This window comes from Mus musculus, chromosome 5 (genome assembly GCF_000001635.26).
Source record: "Mus musculus strain C57BL/6J chromosome 5, GRCm38.p6 C57BL/6J".
Classification (NCBI taxonomy): domain Eukaryota; kingdom Metazoa; phylum Chordata; class Mammalia; order Rodentia; family Muridae; genus Mus; species Mus musculus.
Window position 1 is genome coordinate 130,946,748 of NC_000071.6, and position 22,963 is coordinate 130,969,710.

Consider the following 22,963-nt stretch of genomic DNA (forward strand, 5'->3'; position numbering starts at 1 on the left):
ATATTTGTATGTATATATAAATGAGTGTGTGTATGTGTATGTATGTATATATGCGTGTATGTATAAATGAGTGTGTGCTGTGTGTATGTGTATGTATATATGTATGTGTAAATGAGTATGTGTTTGTATGTATGTGTATATCTATGTATGTATATATAATGAGTGTGTATGTATGTGTGTGTGTGTGTGTGTATGTATGTATGTATAAATGAGTGTGTGTGAATGGATGAAGAAGAGTTAAAGATCATGAGGCTATGGATGATAGCATCAACCACATAAAACCAAGGACCTACCAAGAAGTATTCCTCAACACAGAAGCCAGGGGAGCAGGAGGGTGGCAGGCCAACTAGGAGATTGAAGACTGCAGTAAGACATGAATATGAACACCACACGTGGAGGCAGGAATGAGCAGTCAGTCCCAGCAATAAGCTTAGCTACCCCAAAAGGTCAATAAAATCAGACATGCTTATGGTGAAAGATGAGCAAGTCGGGGACAATTTCACTAAAATCTATTGCTGCTGAGAGCTACCTAGACCTTTTCCTACTGTGAACTGGCCATCTGACCACACTGGTTACACACAGGACAGACCCAGGCAAGGGGGAGGAATGTCCGAAGTTGCTTGAATGAATTCACTGCAAACCATTAACTGTGAGCCTGTTCCACTGTGGATTTATGTTAACCCTCTGTGCTTGAGCTAAGTTTCCTTTCCCTTTGTCTTCATGAATCTTTCTTCCCAGGGAATGTCATTCGTCCTGAGTGTTTTTTAATGTAGAATTGGGACATTGTCTGACTCCTACGCACTCTGCAATACATTGCTGAAATAATAGACCATGCCACATGCTTTTCAGTTAGTGTCCCCTTATGCCTCATTATAATTGTCAATTTCTTCTTTGTCTTCCTTGACAATAGCATTTTGTCACCTTTAAGGGTTTTTGTTTTGTCTCTGTTTCTCTGTCTGTCTGTCTGTCTGTCTGTCTGTCTGTGTCTCTTTCTCTTTTTCTCTCTCTGTGAGTTTATGGTACTAGGGATTGAACACAGGTCCTTAGCATTCTAAGGAAGCACTGAGCTATGCCCTTGTCCCATTTGTACTTTCAAAAATAGATTTATCTATTTATTTAATTTATGTATACGAGTACACTGTTGCTGTCTTCTGACAGCATCGGATCCCATTACAGATGGCTGTGAGCCACCATGAGGTTGCTGGGATTTGAACTCAGGATCTCTGGAAGAGCAGTCAATGCTCTTAACCACTGAGCCATCTCTCCAGTCCCCCCCCCCACCCCCCAATTTGTACTTTTTATTTTGAGTCAGCGCTTTACTAAGTTTCCCAGGCTGGCAGTGAATTTCTGATCCTTTTGGCTCAGCCTCGTGGGTAGCTGTCACTACAAGCCTGGATGACAGAAGCTGGCTGAACCCCCTCACCTTTATATCCTGATCTAGTTTCACGTCTGTTCCTGTGGTAAACTGCCCTGATAAGTAGCAACTTAGGATAGAAAGGGCTTATTTGGCTTATAAATTGGGGTTTCTGTCCATCACCAAAGAGAAGTCAAGACACAAACTCAAGCAGTTAGTCATATCACATCGACATCCAGGAGGAAAGGGAATGAATACATCTTTGCTTGTTTGCTTGCTCTCTGGTAGCTAGGTTTCGGGACCCTTTTCACTAAAGAATGGTGCCTCCCACAGTGGGCTGTATCTTCCTTTATCAATAAAAACCAAGACAGATCCCCTGAAGTCATGCCCACAGACCAACCTGATCTAGAAGATTCCTCATTAAGACTCTGTCCTGGGTGGATTCTACCGTGCGTCAAGTTGTCAGTTAAAACTAACCACACAATCCACTCCTTGCCAAGCTGACATTTAAACATGTCACTTTAAGCCATAACTTTTCATTTTCTTGTCCCCAGAGTCTCATGTTAATAGTATAATGTAAAATTCTGTCCATCATATTTCTTATAAACTCAGTACTCTGCTTTCAACCTTGTAGTAGACCCAATCAGCCACATTTTGGTAACCACAGATCCAACCTAGCATGAACTGAAGCAATAAACAAATATGTAAGCCCCTTTTCTTAAATAGTATACCACAATAACTATTTGCATAAAATCTAGATTCTATTACATGCACTTAAAAATCTAGAAATGGCTAAATATATATGAGAGGATTGTCAAAAGTTACATGCAAGTACGTGCTAAGAAATCTTTCTTGTTTTTGAAACAGGGTCTATGCTAGTCTTGAACTCCCAGAAATCCTTTTACACTATACCGTGCCCTGCCCAGATTTTTTTCTGTTGCTGTGATAAAAAAAAAAAAAAAAAAAAAAAAAAAAAAAAACAACCTGAGGGAGACAAAGGTCTCTTTGTCTCACACTTCCAAATTACAGCCCAGCATTGCAGGGAAGTTAAGGAAGGGACTCAAAGATCCAGGCATATCCTTCCCACAATGGAGAGCAGAAAAAAAACATGTATTCTTCTTTGCTTGATCTTAGCTAGCTTCCTCTCTAATGGAACACAGGGTTGGCATCATAGGGAATAGCACCACCCATAGTGGACTGGGCATCAATTAACAATAGACTATCCCTTATATAAACTCCCACAGACCAGCCCGAGCTGGACACTTTCTCAACTGACATCATCTTCCCAGGTGATTCCACATTGGACCAAGTTGACTTTTAAAATTAATATCACAACCACTATGCCCGGCTCTCTAGCATCAATATAAAGATAAAATCCAAGGGATGAAGCATCTCAGGTCCAATCTCCTATTGCGACGGAGAGTCAGATGTATTGATTAAAAGAGCTAAAGAAGGATAAACAATGTTGTCACCAAGCTAGCATCTCTTTTAGGTTAAACTCAAGGCTGGAGTGAAGAATGTGGAGCCTGAATCCAGAATATGGACATAAGAAAGAGCCAGTGACTGCTAGACACTGGAAAAGATAGATGTTGTGTAAATAACCAACAAAGGGTTACCTCTGTCTGGGGCTCCATCCCCTTCCACATCCCCTTTCCCATTCCCTTCCCCAGCTCTCTAGCCCACTCCTTTCCTTCTGCATCTTTCTGTCTCCACTCCATTACTCATGTTTCCCTGGTTCATTTCTTTTATCCAAAACTCAAAGTCCTGAAGGTTTCAGCAGATGTCCCAGTGACTCAGATTCTTTTCTATAACACGGGCTGTCTGTGACTGCAGAGAGAATGACAAATGTCTAGTTACTGTGGAGGTTTGAGCTCTGGCTAGCTGACAGGGGACACAGGGTACCTTATTGTGTATAAGGCAGGAACCTGGTGTCCTCCAACAGAATGCTACCATTTTAACCATGGACCTGCAAATGGTCTCATTTGATTATAATTCCCCTTGCACTATGGATTTAAATGAGGTGGGGGAGAAGAGAGGGGGAAATGGGAGAGTATAATGCATGCAAGAAACATCTGGGATTTGAGGACCTGCATTCAAATCCCTAGGACCTATATGAAGCTAGATGCTATACTGCATCTCTAGAAACACAGCACTATTACTGCCCAGTGAGAGGAAAGGCAGACAAGAGAATCTCTGGAAGCGGGGTGGGGGGGGGTGGGTGGGGGGGTGGGGGGGTGGGGGGGTGGGGGGGGTGCTGGATAGCCTTGTGTGCTCATCAATGGACAATAAAAAAAAATCCTATTTCAAACAAGCTGGGAGGTGAAGACAAAGACCAGAGGTTGTGACCTCCACGCAGATGCTATGGTATGCACATGTCTGCACTTAGACACACACAGGCAGGCGTCCATGCACATGCACAAATATAACAATTCTATTCTTAATTTGAAACACTCCAGTTGCCACACATAACAGCACTTTTTTTTTTCAAAGTGAAAACATCAAAGACACAACTTTCACAGCCTTCCAAGGTTACCACTGGCCAGCAAAGCAGGGTCAAGTTGTTTTTGAAGTGCATGCTGGGTAGGGCCCAGGCTCCGCTAATCCAGCAACAGGCTCCTCAGACCTGAAGCCAAACTCTTTCCTCAGCACCGTGAGGATAAAAATAGCTAAAAAATTGAAGCCTGAAAACACCAGCAATATTTTTTTAAAGTACAACATGAAATAGCACCATTGCTTTTTGTGGATGTATAGCTGGGGAGGGGAGACTACTTTCTTAAAGGGATGGTCATAAAATTCCTTCCTGAAAAGATGACCAGCTTAAGATAAGAAAGAATTCTGGAGACAGGGGCCCCCAGGGGAAGTCAAGAGTATATTGATTTGCTAACCAAGTGTGAAAGAGTCTGGCTGAGCCACTCTGGCATGAGGGGGCTGGAAAAACCTGTTTGAGGCTGCACAGCCAAGTCTGTTCCTGCCCCACCCTGCAGGAACGCTCAGGGACTGCAGTCTGCCCAACACGAGATAGCTTCTTCTTCCTTTCAATTTGTTCATCAATGTCACAACCTAGTGAGGTCATTCCTGACTGCTTATGCCCCCAGTCTCTACCCAAACACATATTCTTATCATTTTATTCTTTTTACTTTAAGATTGAGTTTGTTAATTATAATGTGTGCGAGTCCGTGTGTTGTATACAAATGTTGCAGTTCCCACAATGGCCAGAAGATGGCGCTAGATCTCTGTAGCTGGAGTTACAGGTGGTTGTGAGGTCCCTAAGTGGATGCTGGAAACTGAACTTTATTCGGGGCTGGTCTTTCAGTTGTAATCAAGTTAACAGGGCATCATTTATGTTGGCCATGGAGGGATTATAATCAAGCAATATGGCCACCCTGACTGGAATACAGACCTGCCTTTAGTACACACCTTTAATCCCAAACAATGAAGGTAAAGTTAGCTTGGAGAAGGAAGTACTCGTGTTTAAAATTGGTGTCTACTTGAGTGGCAGAGAAAGATTTGACAGGAGAAGAGAGAAGAAAGAGAGGCAACATAAAAGAGTACAGTTGAGAGGGAGAGGAAATACCTAATATATCACCATATAGGAGTAGGAAAAAACCTTAGGTGGGCATCAGGGAAGCCTATCACCTCCAAGGGTCGCCTCTAGTACCCTAGGCTCCATGTTCTAAAGATTCCACAACCTTCTATATAGTGCCACCAGCCGGTGACCAAATGTTCAAAAATATGAGCCTGTGGGGGACACTTCACACTCACAACATGACAGGCCCCTTCCCTTATAGTATCTCAGGAAGGGAAAAGAAGAGGAAATATATTTCTCAGACATGTGCTTCTCCATGAACCAAAGAATAGAACCCTGTAGATGGATCTGGTTGGTGTCTCTGAGGAGTACCAAATACCCAGGCAGGCTCTCAGGCATTCATCTGCTTTGCCGAGGAAGCTCTGAGCATTTTAAACAGTTAGATGAGAAGTTCCCTGGGGTGTGAGCCCACCAGAGCACCTAGAGCATCCTCACGGGTACAAACGCTCCAGTTGATGGAGGGCCACAGACAGCTCTGTCTGAACTGCTCCTCGTGGTGTGGCATTTGACACAGTTACACCAACAGGAAATAAAACAGTTTTATCCAAAACAGATCAACGACACTCTGACTAGCATTTCCGATTTTTCCAGGGATAGTGAAAAATAATAAGAAACACACCAGGACACCACCTTTTCGTCTCCTGGCTCAGAAACGCAGGCATAAATCTTCCCTCTGTCACTGAAGTCTTGAGTGGAGGGAATGGTATAAATTCCAGCTCACGTTTACAGAGAATCAAATTATTGCTTTATTCCCATGGATGTGAATAAAGAGTGACAGAGTTTCTGGAGTTGTAAAAATAGATGGATGCTTCTTATAAAATAACTCACAGACGTCCACAATCATTTATGATCGAATCTGGCAGGCCCGGGAGTGGGCGAGTAAAATTCCAAACAGAATAACCCACACAATTTTCAAGCGGTAGAGTAAATGGTGTGGCTATTATGATAACACATTCTGGCAGAGCAAATGGATCTCCTCTTAATAGAAACACATTAGACACCATTTATAAAAATATCAACAGAGCAGTTCCGTTTCTTGAACTATAGCTTAGACATAAACATAACACAATTTATGGATGAGGAAATCCAATTTCATGCCATCTCGAATACATTTTTTGTTTATTACATAACTACAGTTCTCATATATGAGAGTGTGTGTGGCAGGAATTGTGTGTGTGTGCTGGAAGGAGCATGGTATATGCCTGTGTATGTAGCAGAAATTGTGTGTGTGTGTATGTATGTATGTATGTATGTGTGTGTGTTTGTGTGGTGGAGGGAGCATGGTATATGCCTGTGTATGTAGCAGGAAGTGTGTGTGTGTGTGTGTGTGTGTGTGTGTGGTGGAGGGAGCATGGTATATGCCTGTGTATGTAGCAGGAATTGTGTGTGTGTGTGTGTATGTGGAGGGAGCATGGTATATGCCTGTGTATGTAGCAGGAAGTGTGTGTGTGTGTGTGTGTGTGTGTTTGTGTGTGGTGGAGGGAGCATGGTATATGCCTGTGTATGTAGCAGGAATTATGTGTGTGTGTGTGTGTGTATGTGGAGGGAGCATGGTATATGCCTGTGTATGTAGCAGGAAGTGTGTGTGTGTGTATGTGTGTGTGTGTGTGTGTGTGTGTGTGTTTGTGTGTGGTGGAGGGAGCATGGTATATGCCTGTGTATGTAGCAGGAAGTGTGTGGGGGTGGTGGTGGAGGGAGCATGGTATATGCCTGTGTATGTAGCAGGAATTGTGTGTGTGTGTGTGTGTGTGTGTGTGTGTGTGTGTGGTGGAGGGAGCATGGTGTATATGCCTATTTATGTACATGAAGATTACTCTAGAGATAGGAGGAAGCCTGGAGTGAATGAGATCCTAGCTGAATATGTGTTGTTGAACTGGGCACAGCCCTGTCAAGGATCCTGGTGCCTCAAACTCATGGAAGAATGGAAAGGTCTTCCCTGTAGGAGTGAGGCTCAGAGGGACATGGCAAAGCCTTCCCTCCTGGCCGGCATGTGAATTTTAATAGTGCATACAGAAAATGTCCATAGTAGCTTTCTATTCCCACTTATTTATAGCCTGGAGACTGCTCCCTGTAGAAATTAGCTATTCCTGCCTCCTTGCACAGCTGCATTACACAAACCCCACCTCCTTGTCTACCTGTGTGTGATAACCTGCCTTCCTGTTCAACTCAATACCATAAACAGGGTGAGTTTCTGGGGTGCTGCAGTTTCTCCAGCAGAGATCCCAATCTAGCAGACCCCATCTTTCCTGTGTTTCTGTTTGTCTGCCATTTCTTTATTCCCTCATCAGCCTAGTTAGGTCCAAGTCTCTGGAGTCACACATAGATATAGCAGATTGCCAACATCCTATCTATTACAAATGGAATTGTTTTAGGAGAAATATTTTATCCAAGCAAAATACCGAATATCTACTAGAGCAGTGGTTCTCAACCTTCCTAGCACTGTGTCTTACTCAGGGTTTCTGTTCCTGGACAAAACATCATGACCAAGAAACAAGTTGGGGAGGAAAGGGTTTATTCAGCTTACACTTCCATACTGCTGTTCATCACCAAGGAAGTCAGGACTGGAACTCAAGCAGGTCAGAAAGCAGGAACTGATGCAGAGGCCATGGAGGGATGTTCCTTACTGGCTTGCTTCCACTGGCTTGCTCAACCTGCTCTCTTATAGAACCAAGATTACCAGCCCAGGGATGGTCCCACCCACAAGGGGCCTCTCCCCCTTGATCACTAATTGAGAAAATACCTTACAGCTGGATCTCATGGAGGCATTTCCTCAACTGAAGCTCCTTTCTCTGTGATAACTCCAGCTTGTGTCAAGTTGACACAAAACTAGCCAGTACACACTGCAACCCTTTAATACAGCTCCTCATGTTGTGGTGACCCTCAACCATAAAACTATTTTGTTATTTTATAACTGTAATTTTGCTACTGTTATGAATTGCAATATAAATGTCTGATATGCAGATATCTGACAAGTGACCCCCCAAAGGGGTTATGTCTCACTGTACTAGATGATGACATCACTGTACATCAACAGTGTTGCCATAGTTACCCCAATAGTGAAAAGAGGTTTATGGGAAACTCTAAGGACCTTTGGGTTGAATTCTAAGTTTTCTTGGACAGTTACTTGTCTATTCATCCCATTGTTGTAATCTGTAAAATGAGATCAACAATGATTAAAGTCACAGGTTTCTTAGTAGCCCATACTGTCTGTTGAAGCCCAACGTTAGTGCCAATGAGACTTTTACATATTCTCACTCATGGATGTGAGTGTCCCTGGGTGTGTAACTACATATGGAAGACGAAAGAGTCAACTTCAGGCATCCTTTCTCAGCACCATCCACCTTGTTTTACTTGAGATGGAGTGTGTCACTGACCTGGAGGCTACCCATTATGCTAGGTTGGCTAGCATATAAACTCCATTGACTTTCTTGCCCCTGTCTCCTGAGGCAAGTATCATCATGCTTGTCTTAAAAAATACTGGTTTAGAAGACTTGATTGATGGTTTCCTAAAACATTAAACAGACATCTTCTTAATATCCCAGTTATTCAATCCCTAGAAATTTACTTGAGCAAAGTCAAAACCTGTGTGCCAAAAGATTTTTAGGGGACTTCTCATAATAGTTCCAAGTTGGAAACGACCCAACCATTCTTCAGTAGGAAAATGAAGGTTAATGGTCACCTTGTATTCCCACAATGTATTCTTTCCTTTTCAGCAATTCTAAGAACAAGGCTAATTCTAAGAGGGACTGTGGAGCTGGCTTAGTGGGTAAGAGTGTTGGCTAAGAAAGCCTGACAGCCCTGGTTCAATTGCCCTAATCCACATAAAAGTGAAAGGTGAGGACGGAGTTCACAAACTTATGCATATGCCCCATATACATCCATTCAAATAATGAATAATGAATTAAGCAATGGCAAAAAGGGGGGGGGGAGAAAACTGGGTATGGTGGTGCATCCCATTTAATCCTAACTCAGGAAGCAGAGGTCTGTGGACTTATGTGCATCTGAGGCCAGCCTGATCTACAAAGTGAGACCCTGTCTCAAAAAAAAAAAAAAAAAAAAAAAAAAAAAAAAAAAAAACCAAAAAAACCCGAGATGCCTGTTTCACAAAGCAACAGCATGGAAGAATCCCAGAGACTCAACTTTAGTTGGATACAGCTGGCTACACTCCAGTCAAAAATATTCTGATGCCATTTTCATGGGCTTCTGGCATCTTCTTCATTCATCTGTGACAGAGTATCAGGGCATGGCAGCCTAGACTGAAGGGTCTGGGGAAGCAGAAAGAGTGGTGAGCCAAGGGACGCTCTTCTCAGGCAGATTATGTTCAATGTCACATTGGGAGGTGATTGTAGAGGTTTATGCAAATGTGGGAACCCTCCACTCAAGGCTGACAATCACTATGGCCTTATTATATTAAATTATACCTTCATAAAAACACATATAGGATGGCAAAATGACTATAATGGATTCAGACACATAAAAAGTATATATATATATATTTTAAATTGATACCATATTACCAGGGAAATAAAATGACCTCTTTGGTTAACTTTAGAAGTGGCCACAGCACCAACCTTTTTCTAAAAATGTTTAAGTATAAAGAAGGAAGGAATGAGCATTTGCCAAGGCTTTTCTGGCTTGGGGTGCATATTTCAGCTCTCCAAACAGCCAAAGAGGAAAGCTTTCTGACAAAGAGTTACAGCTTAGAAATGCAGAGCGAATGTAGATTTCTTAAAAAGAAACAAACCATTTCCTGGGGCACTAATGAAATAATGGATGTAGGGGAAGATGCTGGAACTGCTGACACCATTAATTAGGTGAGAGGTTGATGAGGAATTTTATAATGCATCAGTCAAGCTGACAACACCTGAGTCCAGCTTTGAATCTTAACACCACTAACACAGGATAACAGCAACCGTGCGAGTTCTACTAATGTGTGGGACCAGAAGTGCACAGCATCATCTATAGTATGCTCCCAAGAAAGTATTGGGGGATGGTTTTGTGCACTGTGTACTCAGATGATTATTTCTGTGCCCAGAGCTCTGGTTACAATCCAGATGCTAGCAGAGTCAGGATTTTTGAACCATTCCCAGTGTCAATGCTGCGTAAAGAATGCTCCTGAGGTATCTCTGATTAGTTAATAAGGAGCTTATCAGCCTATGGCTGGGCAGAAAAGGTATGACTTCCAATCCCATCGAGAGGATCCTAAGTAGGAGAGGAAGGAAGAGAAGAGGTAGCCATGAGACACAAGATCCAGAAGTCTTGATGAAAGGTCACCAAGGGATTCAACATGACACATGTGGAGCAGAGCAAGCCAGGGTGAAACTCAAACTGCACGTAACACAGAGCCTTTGCCTGGGAAATAGATAGCTTAGAGAGTTAGAATAGATATGTATCTACCCAGCCACAGCACTTAAAGCTTGTTAGTGAATTTGTGTCAATTATTTGGGAGCTAGATTGGGAGCAGACAAAGTTATCATCCTTAAATTTCAGCCTGCAAGGATGGGAGGGATGGAGAGAAGAAAGAGGGAGAAAGGAACAGAAGTGAAGAAAGGAGGGAGGGAGGAAGAAAGGAAATGGAGGGAGAAATTGGAGGACAGACGAGAGAAGAGTAAGAAAGAAAGGCAGGAGGTAGGGGGAAAAGGAAGTAAGGGGTAAGAAGGAGAGAGGGAGGGAGGGAGGAAATAGCAAGGGAAATAAAGCAGGAAGACAGGGTGAAAGCAATAAAGAACTGTGGTGGTTTAATGTGAACAGCCTCCATAGGCTCATATATTACTCATCAAGGTGTGGCCTTGTTGGAGGATGTGTGTCACTGGGGGTGGACTTTGATGTTTCAAAAGCCCAAGCCAGGCCCAGTGTCTCTCTCTTCCTGTAACCTACAGGTCTAACTCCCAACTATTTCTCCAGCACCATGTCTGCCTGTGTGCCACCATGCTGACCACCGTGATGATAATGGACTAAACCTCTGAAACTGTAAGCCAGCCCCAACCAAAGGCTTTCTGTTAAAGAGTCACTGTGGCGATGGTGTCCTGTCACAGCCATAGGACAGAGACTAAGACATGAACAAGGTGAGAAAGGGAGGGAGGGAGACAGGGATGCAGAAAGGGAGCAGAGAGAGCAGGAGGGAGGAATGGGTGTCAGGAATAGCCAGAATCAGCTTTCTGCATCTAGGAGCTTGGGATGTGGCTAGGGTGGAGTTTTATGGTTGATTTCCAGCATAGAAAGATTGAGAAACAGAAACAAAAATAGCAAGCAAAAACCTTTCTATGTCTTCTTCCTATTTACAGAATAGAGATTAGAGTCACATGTTATAGATGCCAAGAGGAATTGATTTACCAAGTCCAGATTATGTAAAACCTTATAAATGACTGCAACTTTAAAAATAGGAAAGATAATGGAGCTGGAAAAATGATTCAGTGGTTATATATAAGACTTAAGACTGGTTCCCAGCATCTACATTGGCAGTTTCAGCTTCGAGGGATCCAGCACCCTCTTCTGGCTACCACAGGCACCTGCACTCACATGCATGTAGGGCTAGGGCTAGGGTTAGGGTTAGGGTTAGGGTTAGGGTTAGGGTTAGGGTTAGGGTTAGGGCTAGGGACTCTTTAACAGCTACATGATTAGAAGAGATATTTTAAAAGTGAACAGCATATAATCATACAGGGAAGAGATTAAAAGATTCTTAAGAGACATCAAGGAAGTACGATGTGTAGGCAGGCCTTGTGTGAAGTCTTAGATGAACAAACTAAGTGTTAAAACAATGTGCTTTTTTGAGAAAAATCTGACAGCATTTTGAGAAATATTTTTATGAAAATATGAATATTAAATTTTGTTAAGTGTCACATTACATCAAGTCTATTATGTTTTAAGAAAGTCTTCATATGTTAGCAGAGAGCCAAAAGTAGTTTTAGATTCTTGTTTGAGAATTTGCTTTTAAAACACCAGGAAGTTACTAAAATAATAAAAAAAAAATCCCAAACACATAGCGAAATGTTATCATTCATTTAACTTGAATAATTCATGCGTTTGGATTCATCATATTGTCCTATTTTTGTGCGTGTCTCTGAGTTTCACATCTCCCTAAGACAGTCTTGAATTAAAAGAAGGAAATGAACTCAAATATATATCGACTAAGTTCTTCCTTTCCAATTTATCTTGAAGGGGAAAAAGAAATTAAGAAACAAAGTCATCAAGATCCACTTATTCAGTCAGGCTAGACCGAATACCCAAATGGTATAGAATTCAACTTAGGGGCCAGTGTGATTGCTCAGCTTGTAAAGGTGCTTGCTGCCATGGCTGTTGACTTACTTTGATCTCTGGTACCCACATGATGGAAGGAGAAAGATAACTCCTGAAAGTTATCTTTTGACCTCCACACATATATCACAACTCATATGCCAACACACACACACACACACACACAGAGAGATAGAGAGATAGAGAGAATCTAAGTCTACAGAATTGTAGACACTCTACCCCAAGAGAATCCATTTTATTCTACAAATGATGCCTATTTTTACTCGTCTTTGGGAAGTTCTCTTCAGGCAGGGTTTTTTGGTGTGTGTGTCCATGTGCATGTGTGTGTATGTTTATTACAGGCACACACAAAGTATATATGCACACACAAAACACACACACACACACAATTGCAAACACATATATGTTGGTTTGAATATGGTGTCTTTGCTAAAGGTCCATGAGATTTAACACTGGGTTCCCAGATGGTGGAGGTGTTTGAGAGGGTTCTTTAGGTTCATAAGTAAAATGACACATTAGACTTCCAGTTTCTGGTAGTTAGAAAGTGACCATCTCTCTGTATTCCCTTAGGGACAGCTGCAGAGCTAGGCTCACTGTTGCTCCTATATTGACTGTAGAGCTTCAGTGTATGATTACACCTTTTCTCTGGAAACTATTTAATACAGTGGAAAAATTAAAAACAAAATCTGATTTCACATTATTTAAAAGTAATTTGTCTCTTCTCTCCTTCTCTTAGGATTTAGCCATGTGGGCTGGTGAGGTGGTTCAGTAGGTAAAGGCTTGTCTCCAACTCTAACAGTTTGAGTTATATCTCTAGAACCCCACAGGGTGGAAGGAGAGAATCAACTCCTGTAAGTAAGAGGTCCACAGGCACACAGACACACATATATATGCATACACAAATATAAATATATATATATATATATATATATATATATATATGTGTGTGTGTGTGTGTGTGTGTGTATGTATGTATAGATAGATAGATAGATAGAGATAGATAGATAGATAGATAGATAGATAGAGATACAGATATAGAGAGAAACACAGGCATACACATATACACAGAGACACACACACAAACACATATATACAAACGTACACACACACAGCACATAGACACATCCAGGCATTACATATGCATCACAGACATACTATATACATACACACATACACACAAAGACACACATATACACACACAAACACACATACACACACACACAGAAACACATACACAGAGACACATACATATACACACAGATATACATATACACATAGAGAGACACATACATACACATACAAGCACATACATACACACACAAACAATATAAGAAAAAGATTTAGATGTTTCCATAATATACTTCCCCAGCACTTTCTAATTAACACCATTTAGAAAACCAAGTTCCAGTCTCATTTCCTTTCTCAGTCCTGAGTGGTTTATGGTTTTGGTCGCCTTGGACCTAGTCACTCCATCAACTGTTTTGGTCACAGGCTGCTGGCTGCTGTGCACAGTTGAATCCACTTGGGAGTCATCCCAGCTACTTTAGCTTCCTGAACCAGGAAGACTTCCAGTTCTGATGGCTTTTACACACCAAAGACAGGATTAAGAGGGAACCAAAGATCTCACAGGATGCTTAGAAAGATCTTAGAAGGACCTGTCTCTTGGTGAGGGGAAAAAACTGCCAAGAAAAGACAGTGTTTGCATATCAAACATTTCCATGAAGTGTAGACTGCATAGCAAGTCAGACATCAAAACACCTAACTAGCCTGGGGATTCTATGCTCTTTTCTTTTAAAATTCTTTCTCTTTCTTTCTTTCTTTCTTTCTTTCTTTCTTTCTTTCTTTTCTTTCTTCCTTTCCTTCCTTCCTTCCTTTCTTCCTTCCTTCCTTCCTTCTTTCTCTCTCTTTCTTTCTTTCTTTCTTTCTTTCTTTCTTTCTTTCTTTCTTTCTTTCTTTTCCCCTTCCCCTTCTTTTCCCCTTCCCCTTCTTCCCCTTCCCCTTCCTTCCTTCCTTCCTTCTCCCTCCCTCCCTCCCTCCCTCCCTCCCTCCCTCCCTCTCTCTCTCTCTCTCTCTCTCTCTTTCTTTCTTTCTTTCTTTCTTAGGTGTGTACACACTATTACTCACATATGATGGTCAGAAGAGAAGTTGCAGGAACTGGCTCTCCTCTTCTTCCACGTGGATTCTGGAGGTCTAACTCAGGCTATCAGGCTCAGTGGGGTGTGCCTTTACCCACTGTGCAATGTTGCCAGCCCTCCAAGTCATTTTTACAGATGAAATTGTGTATATGAATGAATGCTTACAATGAGCGAAAAGTGTATTTATGTACATGAAGGAAGTTCTCCACTCCATTCTCTCTTCTTTTTCTTCTTCTGCTTCTATTTTCCTTTCCTCCCTCCCTCCTTAGCTTCCTTCCTTCTTTTCTTTCTCCTTCCTTTCCTTATTTATCCCTTTCTTCATTCCCTTCTCTTTCCTTCCCTTTCTTCTTTCCAAACACAAGCTCTCGGTATAGCCTAGGTTGTCCTTGAACTCCTAATCTTCTCAGCTCAGCTTTCTGAGTGCCAGGATGACAAGCATGCATCACCAGACCTGGTTGGATGGAAATCCATTTCTTAAGAGTACATTATTTATCTAAATTTTTTTTGATCCAAGATGTATAAACCGGAGCATAACCTATAAAACAAACAGCACTCAGAGATTTCTTTCACTTAAAACAAAGCTCTGGTACATTCGCTACTTTTTGTTGCTGTGATGAAAATAACATGACACAAACCTGGTTCTCAAGCTTGAGGGTTGGAGTTCAGATCCCCAGAAATCCATGTAAATATGAGGTGGGCATGGAGGACCTGTTCTCCAATTGGTTCTTGATCCATCAGTAAAGATGCTAGTGGCCAATGAGCTGGGCTGAATAGGCGGGACTTCTAAGTCCCTACAGGCAAGCTAGCAGTTGCAGGGGAGAGGAAGGGATTTTCACCATGCTTCCGATGGAGAAAAAACAACCAGCCATGTGAGATCTTGGGCACAGCAGCCATAGGCCATTTTCCCAGGTGGGAGATTAGACACACAAGCAATGGGAGATTAAGAGCGCCTAACAATTGAGCCATAAGGCAGATTAAAAACTAAGTCAATGTTTGTGTGATTTTTTTTTTTTATCTGTAGATCCAAGGGAATCTGTGTGGGGCTGGTATGGCCCGTTCTGGGCGGGGTTAGCAAAAACTACACACAACAGACCATCTGTAATTCCAGCCTTGAAAAGAGGTGGCAGAAGAGCCACAGAGCAAGTCAGCTAGCAATACTAGGGCATATTGGCCAGCTCTAGGTTTGATTGAGAGACCCTGCCTCTACACATAAGGTGAAAGAATGATGGAGGATGATTCTAGACATGAACCTGGAGCCTCTGTGTGCACACACATACAAAAGAAAATGCTACACTCATGCCTGAAAAATATACAAAAAAAAAAAACCTGATGTGAATTTTAAAGATTTATTTGTTTACTTATGTAGAGTTATAATGTGTTCATTGCACACAGAAATATGTTTATGATTGGCAGCAAACTTGGTAGCAAGCACTAGGCTCTGGGTTCCATCCCTAGTGTCACAACCAAGCAAAGACTTCTTAATTTTCTAAGACATTAGATCTTAAATGCATCTCTCCCCAGCGGCAACTATATAGATGTGGGTATGTTATGATGGTGATGGTATTGATCATTGCACACTGTACATCATGACACCACAAACTGAACACCTTTAAAACATGCAGCTTTTATACATCAGTGATAGCCCAGCAAAACCATTCAATAAATCTACAAGTCAAAAGAAAAGGAGAAAAAGGAAAGAAAAGCCTTATGAGGATGGACAGAGGAACGTCCTTCTAATGAGCTTTAGCAACAAGCTCTGTTGTCACTGAGCCTCAGATATGGTGGGTCCCTCTTGTCATTGGGGATCCTTCCAGCTACACATGTATACTCTGCAAAGACAGTGTTTCAACCCCAACCCCCTGCTTTCTCCCTGATGTAACCTCTTTCCCTTCATCCGTCCTGTTATGAGAGTATAGAGAGATGCTCAAATCATTCTTGTCTTCAAAGAAAGATGAAGAGGCACTGGGAGAGGGCTTAGCAGGCAAAGAGCACTTGTGCAAGCATAAAGACCCAAATTTAATTCCCTATCACCTGGGTAGGAAGCTGGCCACAGCTGTAACCCCAGCACTATACAGAATGAAGACAGGAGAATTGCTGAAGCTTGCTAGGCTGATCTAAATGTAGGTTCAATGAGGGACCCTGTCTCATAGGAATATGGTAGAGAGTTATTCTAGGTTCATTTCTGTTGCTGAGACAATACCTTGACAAAAATCAATATTGAGAATGAAGGGATTATTTGGTTTAAAATTATAGGTTATTGTCCATTATTTTGGGGGGAAGTCAAGTCAGGAGCTGAAGCAGCTGGTCACATCACATCCATGGTCAAGAGCAGAGAGAGAACAAATACTCCCTTCTTTGCTTGCTTGCTTTCAGCTCACTTACATGATTCAGGATCCCTTGCCTAAGGAATAATGCTTCCCAGAATGGACTGGGTCTTCCGTCATCAATTAACAATCAAGGCTGTCCCCACAAACATGCCCACGAGTCAACCTGATCTAGAAAGTTCCTCATGAAGACTATTACCGGGTGATGCTAGAGTTGATTCTAGATTTAACTGCCAAGTTTAACAATTAAAATTAGCCACGGCACCATCAAAATACTTAAGATAGAAATTTTAATTTGAGAGACTACTTAGTTTCTAGAAGAAATCAAGTGCAAAGGAGCACCAGACCCTCCAGGTAATGTCCAGAGCGGGTTATTAAGACGTGAGATACACTGCTCAGTCTTTAAAGAAAAAAAGCACAAGTCATCTCCACTCAAGAAATAGTGATGTTTATGGTGATGGCGCTGTTCAAATATCTTCACTGGGATGCCCCAGGATAAGAAACTCCCGCTTAACAGCTATGAGAACCTTTGGGCAGACCTCAAGGATGAGGTTCCCATCATAAATCAGGAGGTAGAGACGCCATGTTACCAACCTTGATCCCAAGTTCAATATTCTCTCCTCCGTACACATCCATTCCAGGGTCCAGCAGACCAATTTCACCAAAGAATTTCCTGTTGACCACAAATGAGCAGCCAATCATGGCTGGTGTTCTGCGGGAGAAAGAAAGTTAACAAGATTGTCAATATATAGGCAAGTGACGTCTTTTTGGCAGACTTACCACAGCCAGCGGTTGTCAGCCTTTCTAATGCTGTGACCCCTCAACGCAGTTTCTCATGTTGTGATGACTCACAAGCCACAAAATTATTTTTTTGTTGCTACTTCCTAATTTTGCTATGGTTACGAATCGTAAGGTAAACATATGGTATTTCCAATGGTCTTAGGCAACTGGTGTGAAAGAGTTGTTTGACCTCCAAAGAGGTCACAACCCACAGGTTAATAAACACTTCCATAAGGTGTACAGGGATTTCTGCCCTAGTCCTCTTTCAGTCATCAATTTCCCCATTTTATATCTACATTCATCAGGGTGCCTTTTAGCTGTAGAACAGCAAACTTAAGCATCTAGGGATATCCCAGATCCATGGTAAACAGGGTGAAGACTATGGTGCCTGCCACATGAAGAGTGGTTCTCATAGCACTCTGGGAACAGCAGGGGGGATTGTATGGAGATCAAGAGGCTGTCACAGTTTCAGCAGCTATCATCTGCTCTACCCTGGGAAGCAGAAGGGATTGATCAATCTTGAAGCATTCATGCATATCAGAGAACAGGTGATGGTTAATCTTCAATGTTAACTTGACTGGGTTGGAATCACTTAGGAGACACACCTATGGGTGTGCTTCTGAGGGTATTTCTGGAGAGGTTTAACTGAGGGGGAAAGGGCCTGTCCTCCACAAGTGGAGGATGCCACTGCCCTATGTTCTGGACCAATAAAAAGGAGAGGGCAAGGTGAGCACCAGCAGTCATCTCTGTCCTGATTGGATACAGTGTGACCAGCATACTCCCATGGACATGATGGATCACATATTCCAAACCCTTCCTTTTTAAAGTTGCTTTTGTCTGATATTTGGCCACAGAACTGGGAAAAATAACAAGCATGGAGTCTCAAATCTAAAAAAAATCCAAACGATCCATGTTTTGTCTAGAGACACAATGGATCAGGAAGCTGGTGACTGAAGGATGGAGAAGAACCAGAGAGTAAAATCCCGATGTCCATGGGTATCTGAAACATCTTCCTTGTAGAACAGTTATCTATTTTGGGAGCCTCTTCACCAGGACAAGGCTAAGAAAAGACAGCTGTCCAGACAGGTGTGAGTCCTGGCTACACAGAAAAGCCACAGGTAGGAGACCAGACATCTAGTAGCCTGGCCTCTCTGTCTGTTCATGAGATAGAGCCTGAGTAGTTCATCAGAACTCAGAAGCAAGGGCTGTGAAGTTGATCCTGAGCCATGAGATCACTGTTGGTATCCTGTGACAAGCTTGTGGTTGGAATCTGCCACAGTGTCAAGGAGTCAAGTGACAGAGACTGTGGAAAGGAAAAGATGAAAAAAACCCTAGAATGAGATCCCAGGATACAGGATTGCTTTGAAACAAATGCAAACACAGGGCTCTGGGAGTACCTAGCAATGCAGGTACCCCCAACAGGTGGGATTCTTAGCAGAACAGTGTGACTAACTGGTAAATAATGTGGAGACTTAGTAGTTAAATGGTAAAAAAGTCAAGGTTGACATAGTAGCATATACCTTCAATCCTTGCAGAAGGGAGGTAAAGACAAAAGGGCTAGCCTGGGCTACAGAATGAGTTCAAGGCAGCCTTCACTGTTTCTCAAGTTCAAGGCCAGCCTGAGCTACATTACAAGTTTTAGGTCAACCCGGGCCACATAGTGAGTTCAAGGCTACCATGGGCTACATGGCAAACTCAAGGCCAGCCTAGGGCATCTCATATATATAAGACCTGTCTGGCTTACTACATGAGTTTAGCCTCAGCTACACAGTTCAAATCTAGCAGAGGCTAATGAGTTTAGGCTGGACCAGCCAGCATTGCTGGTAAGTTCAGGGGATGACTGATTCTGAGACCATCTGACTGGACTTAAAATAATCAATTATCCTTTGCCTGGGAGAAACATTTCCTTGGCAAGAAGCTGCTTCTTGACACAATGGGACCTGCTGTGCCTGGTGGCAGGTGAGCGAGCCCCATCCTCACCACTGGTGAACCAAGAACAACATGTAGCCTCACTTCCACTGTAGGAATCCATGCCATCTGTCCAGCCATGTGAGCTGTAGTCAATAACACTCTGGGGATGATGAGATTCTTGAATGTGTGCTTACAGCCTCATTTTTCAAATTCAACCACAATTACCACTATTAGCACAAACATTCCAACTCAAAATCATTCAAAAATGATAATCGTATTAAGGGAATCTGCCAATGCCCTAATAGCTCCATTACAGAGGAGAGGAACAAAAAGTAAAAACAATCACTTGATTGTTGTTATTTCACAAAATACGTGCACCACACACATGACCATTCCAGCTGAGAGAGAAGGGGGAGAGGGGGGCGGGGCAGGGCAGGGCAGGGCAGGGCAGGGCAGGGCAGGGCAGGGCGACAGAGTCAGCCCAGGAATGGGTGGTAGCCATGAGAATTCCCATTCAGAGGTATAAAGCTTTCTGTTTGATTACATCTTCTATGGTTTGAATTGAAAATAGTCATACAAGCTATTTGGGTGGACCTTTAGGGGTAGGGGCAAGTTGAAGGAAGTAGGTCACTAAAGGGTTGGGGTTTTGACACTCATACTCCTGACCCTGCTTCCAGCTTCTGATTCTTGGTCCCCTATAATGTAAGGAGTCTCCATTACAAACATCCATCATGAACTCCTCTGTGTTTTTTCCAGCCATTACCAGAGGAAGGAAATCTTCTAAGACACGGGTAAAAAGATTATCTTTAACCCAAATGGATAATATTGATTATTGACTTGAAGCAATTTGCAATCTCTTAGAAACCAACCTCTGGTCAAGTCCATGAGGGAATTTCTAGATTAACTTCTTTGAGGTGGGAAGACCCACCCTGAATCTAGGTGTCACCATCTCATAAGCTGGGGGCCTGGACTAAATACGAATGCAATGTTACTAGCTCCAGTTTTTTGCTGCATTGACTTCCATACCATGATAGACTGTATCCATTCAAACTATGAGACAAAAATAAAACTTTCTCTCTGTTAGTTGCCTTTGTCTGGTATTTTGTCCCAGCAGTTAGATGACCAAGTAGTACATACCTACAATACATGGCTGGAGGAGACTGCTTGGTAAAGTACCTGCCTAGAATCTCCCAGTAAGGTCCTGCTGCTGATGACTCAGCAGTAGAGCAGGTACCCCCAAGTGAATTGCTGGGAGTGTAGCTCAGTGGTAGAGCTGGGGGTGTGGCTCAGTGGTAGAGCCCCTGCCTAGAATCCCCCAGTGAGGGGCTGGGGGTATGGCTCAGTGGTAGAGCATCTGCCTAGAATCCCCCATTGTAGAGTTGTGGGAGTGTCTCAGCAGTAGAGCTCCTTTTTAGAATCACCCAATGAGGCTGGGGTGTGATCCAATGGTAGAGCACCTGCCTAGAATTCCCAAAGTGAGGGGGCTAGAGGCATGGCTTAGTGATAGCACACTTATTCAAACATATACAAGGTCCTGGTTTCTATCTACCACATCACAAAGCCAATCAACAGTATCCTCACAGATGTCTTAGCATTAGCTTCAGCATTCCTTACTCTCAGAGAATAGTAAGCCCCAGTTCTTTCATTGGCTTGTGCTTTCATCTCTCTGCTTGTAGGGTTTATACCCCTGGATTCAACCAGCCATCACACACACACACACACACACACACACAGAGAGAGAGAGAGAGAGAGAGAGAGAGAGAGAGAGAGAGAGAGAGAGAAAACACTCTGTGAAGTGTTGCTGGCTGATAATGGCTTAACAGATCACCGCACTTTCACAGAAATACTCTTCAAAGACCTATCTGCAAATCGCTTCCTCAAAGACTAAATCAAATGTGATTAGCAAAGGACAAATGTGTTATGCTGAGAAACTGGCTCAGAGGAAACATCTCACCATCTCACCGGAGAGATCGGAGATGGTCTTTGTTTCGATGGAACCAGCCTGAGAAGAAAATCAGTCAGCCAAGGAAACGGGCGTTGGAAACTGAAGACTTCAATTCCCACTTGCGCCTTTTTTTTTTTTAAATCTGTGAAAAATCACACAGGAAGACACGGGAGATGAGCCTTTCCTTTATCCTCCACAAACAAAGCCTCTTAATACCCAGGAAGCCCACTTTCCCTGGTTGGTTGGAAGGAAGTTGTTTCAGGATGAATTATCTCCCCAGCAACAAACACGAAAAGGCGCTCCCTCCTTTGAACCATGAATCTCTGGCCTTTGGGTCCGATCTCTGAGATATGTGTGTGCTGGATTCGGAGTGTGATTTTTTTTTATAAGGCAGGGGTACTAACCCTTTTGGAATTTATCTGTGTAGCATGGACAAAAGGAACTCTGAGTATTAAATGACTCCCCTGTGCAAGCTACGACTCTCCAAGCCTACCAGCTCCTTTCTCCAAATTATATTTTTAGTGTTTAGCGGCAGCAGGTTCCCAAGGAAGCTTCAGAATTTTTTTTTTTATGTAGGTTATGATATTGTGCCAGTTACTGATCAACTGATGGATTGATCTTTGTCAACTTAACACAGGCTGGAAGGCATCCAGAAAGAGGGAACCTCAACTGAGACAATGCCTCTCTCTCAGACGGACCTGTGGGCAAGTCTGTGGAGCATTTCTTGATTAATGATTGACTTGGGAGAGCCCAGCCCACTGTGGGCAGTGCCACCCCTAAGTAGGTGGTCCTGGCTGCATAAGAAAGCAAGCTGAGGGGCTGGAAAGATGGCTTAGCAGCTGAGATCATATGTTGCTCTTGCAAATGACCTAGGCTTGGTTCCTAGTATCCACGTGATAGTTCACAGCCAACCATGGCTCGAGTCTCAGGGTACCCTCCAATGCTCTCTTATGACCTCTGTGAGCAACAGACATGCATGTGGTATAATACCTATAGGCAGGCAAAACAACCATTCATATAAAATAAATAAATATATCTTGGAGAAAAGAAGAAGAGGAGAAGAAGGGGAAGGGGAGGAGGTAGGGGAAGGGAAAGGAAAAGAAGAAGAAGAGGAGGAGGAAGAAGAAGAAGAGGAAGAGGAGGAAAAGGAGGAAGGAAGGAAGGGAAAAAAAGGAGGAGAAGAAATCTGAACAAGTTATGGGGAGCAAGCCAGTGAGCAGTGTTCCCTCATGGATTCTGCTGCAGTTTCTGCTTTGAGCCCCTGTCTCAATTCCCCACAGTTACATAGTGTAGCCTGAGAGCTGTAAGCTAAAGTGAACCCTTCCTTTCCACGTTGCTTCTGGTCATGGCATTTATCACTGCACTAGAAAGCAGACTAGGCTTGGTTTGAACTTAGGCTCTCATGCTTGTGTGGCGAGACCTTTACCAGCTAAGCCATCTTCCCATTCCTGGGCTGAATCTTTTTATAGATGAATATTCATCACTGGTGTCTTAATGGGAACAAAAAAAAAATTGAACCTTACTGGAGCCAAAAAAGTATCTATTTTAGTCATCAGTTTTACCGTAACTGAATTCCAACACATGGCAGAAATTGAGGAGGGCATTTTAATTTGACTCCTAGTTTCAGGGAAGTCACCTCATGGCTAAGTGACCACATGTGCTTAGGGTAAACAG

At 42.8% G+C, this 22,963-nt stretch overlaps 1 protein-coding gene across 3 annotated transcripts in view; it reads right to left on the bottom strand.

The window, feature by feature from the left end:
* Galnt17 (polypeptide N-acetylgalactosaminyltransferase 17) overlaps nucleotides 1-22,963 on the bottom strand; it is a 433,180-nt gene that overhangs the window by 72,405 nt on the left and 337,812 nt on the right. For all 3 annotated transcript variants that reach the window (XM_006504402.4, XM_006504403.4, NM_145218.3), the window contains one exon: nucleotides 17,248-17,365. In XM_006504402.4, coding sequence (XP_006504465.1) covers nucleotides 17,248-17,355 — 108 coding nt within the window. In that variant the 5' untranslated portion in view covers nucleotides 17,356-17,365. The remainder of the gene's footprint in view (nucleotides 1-17,247; nucleotides 17,366-22,963) is intronic.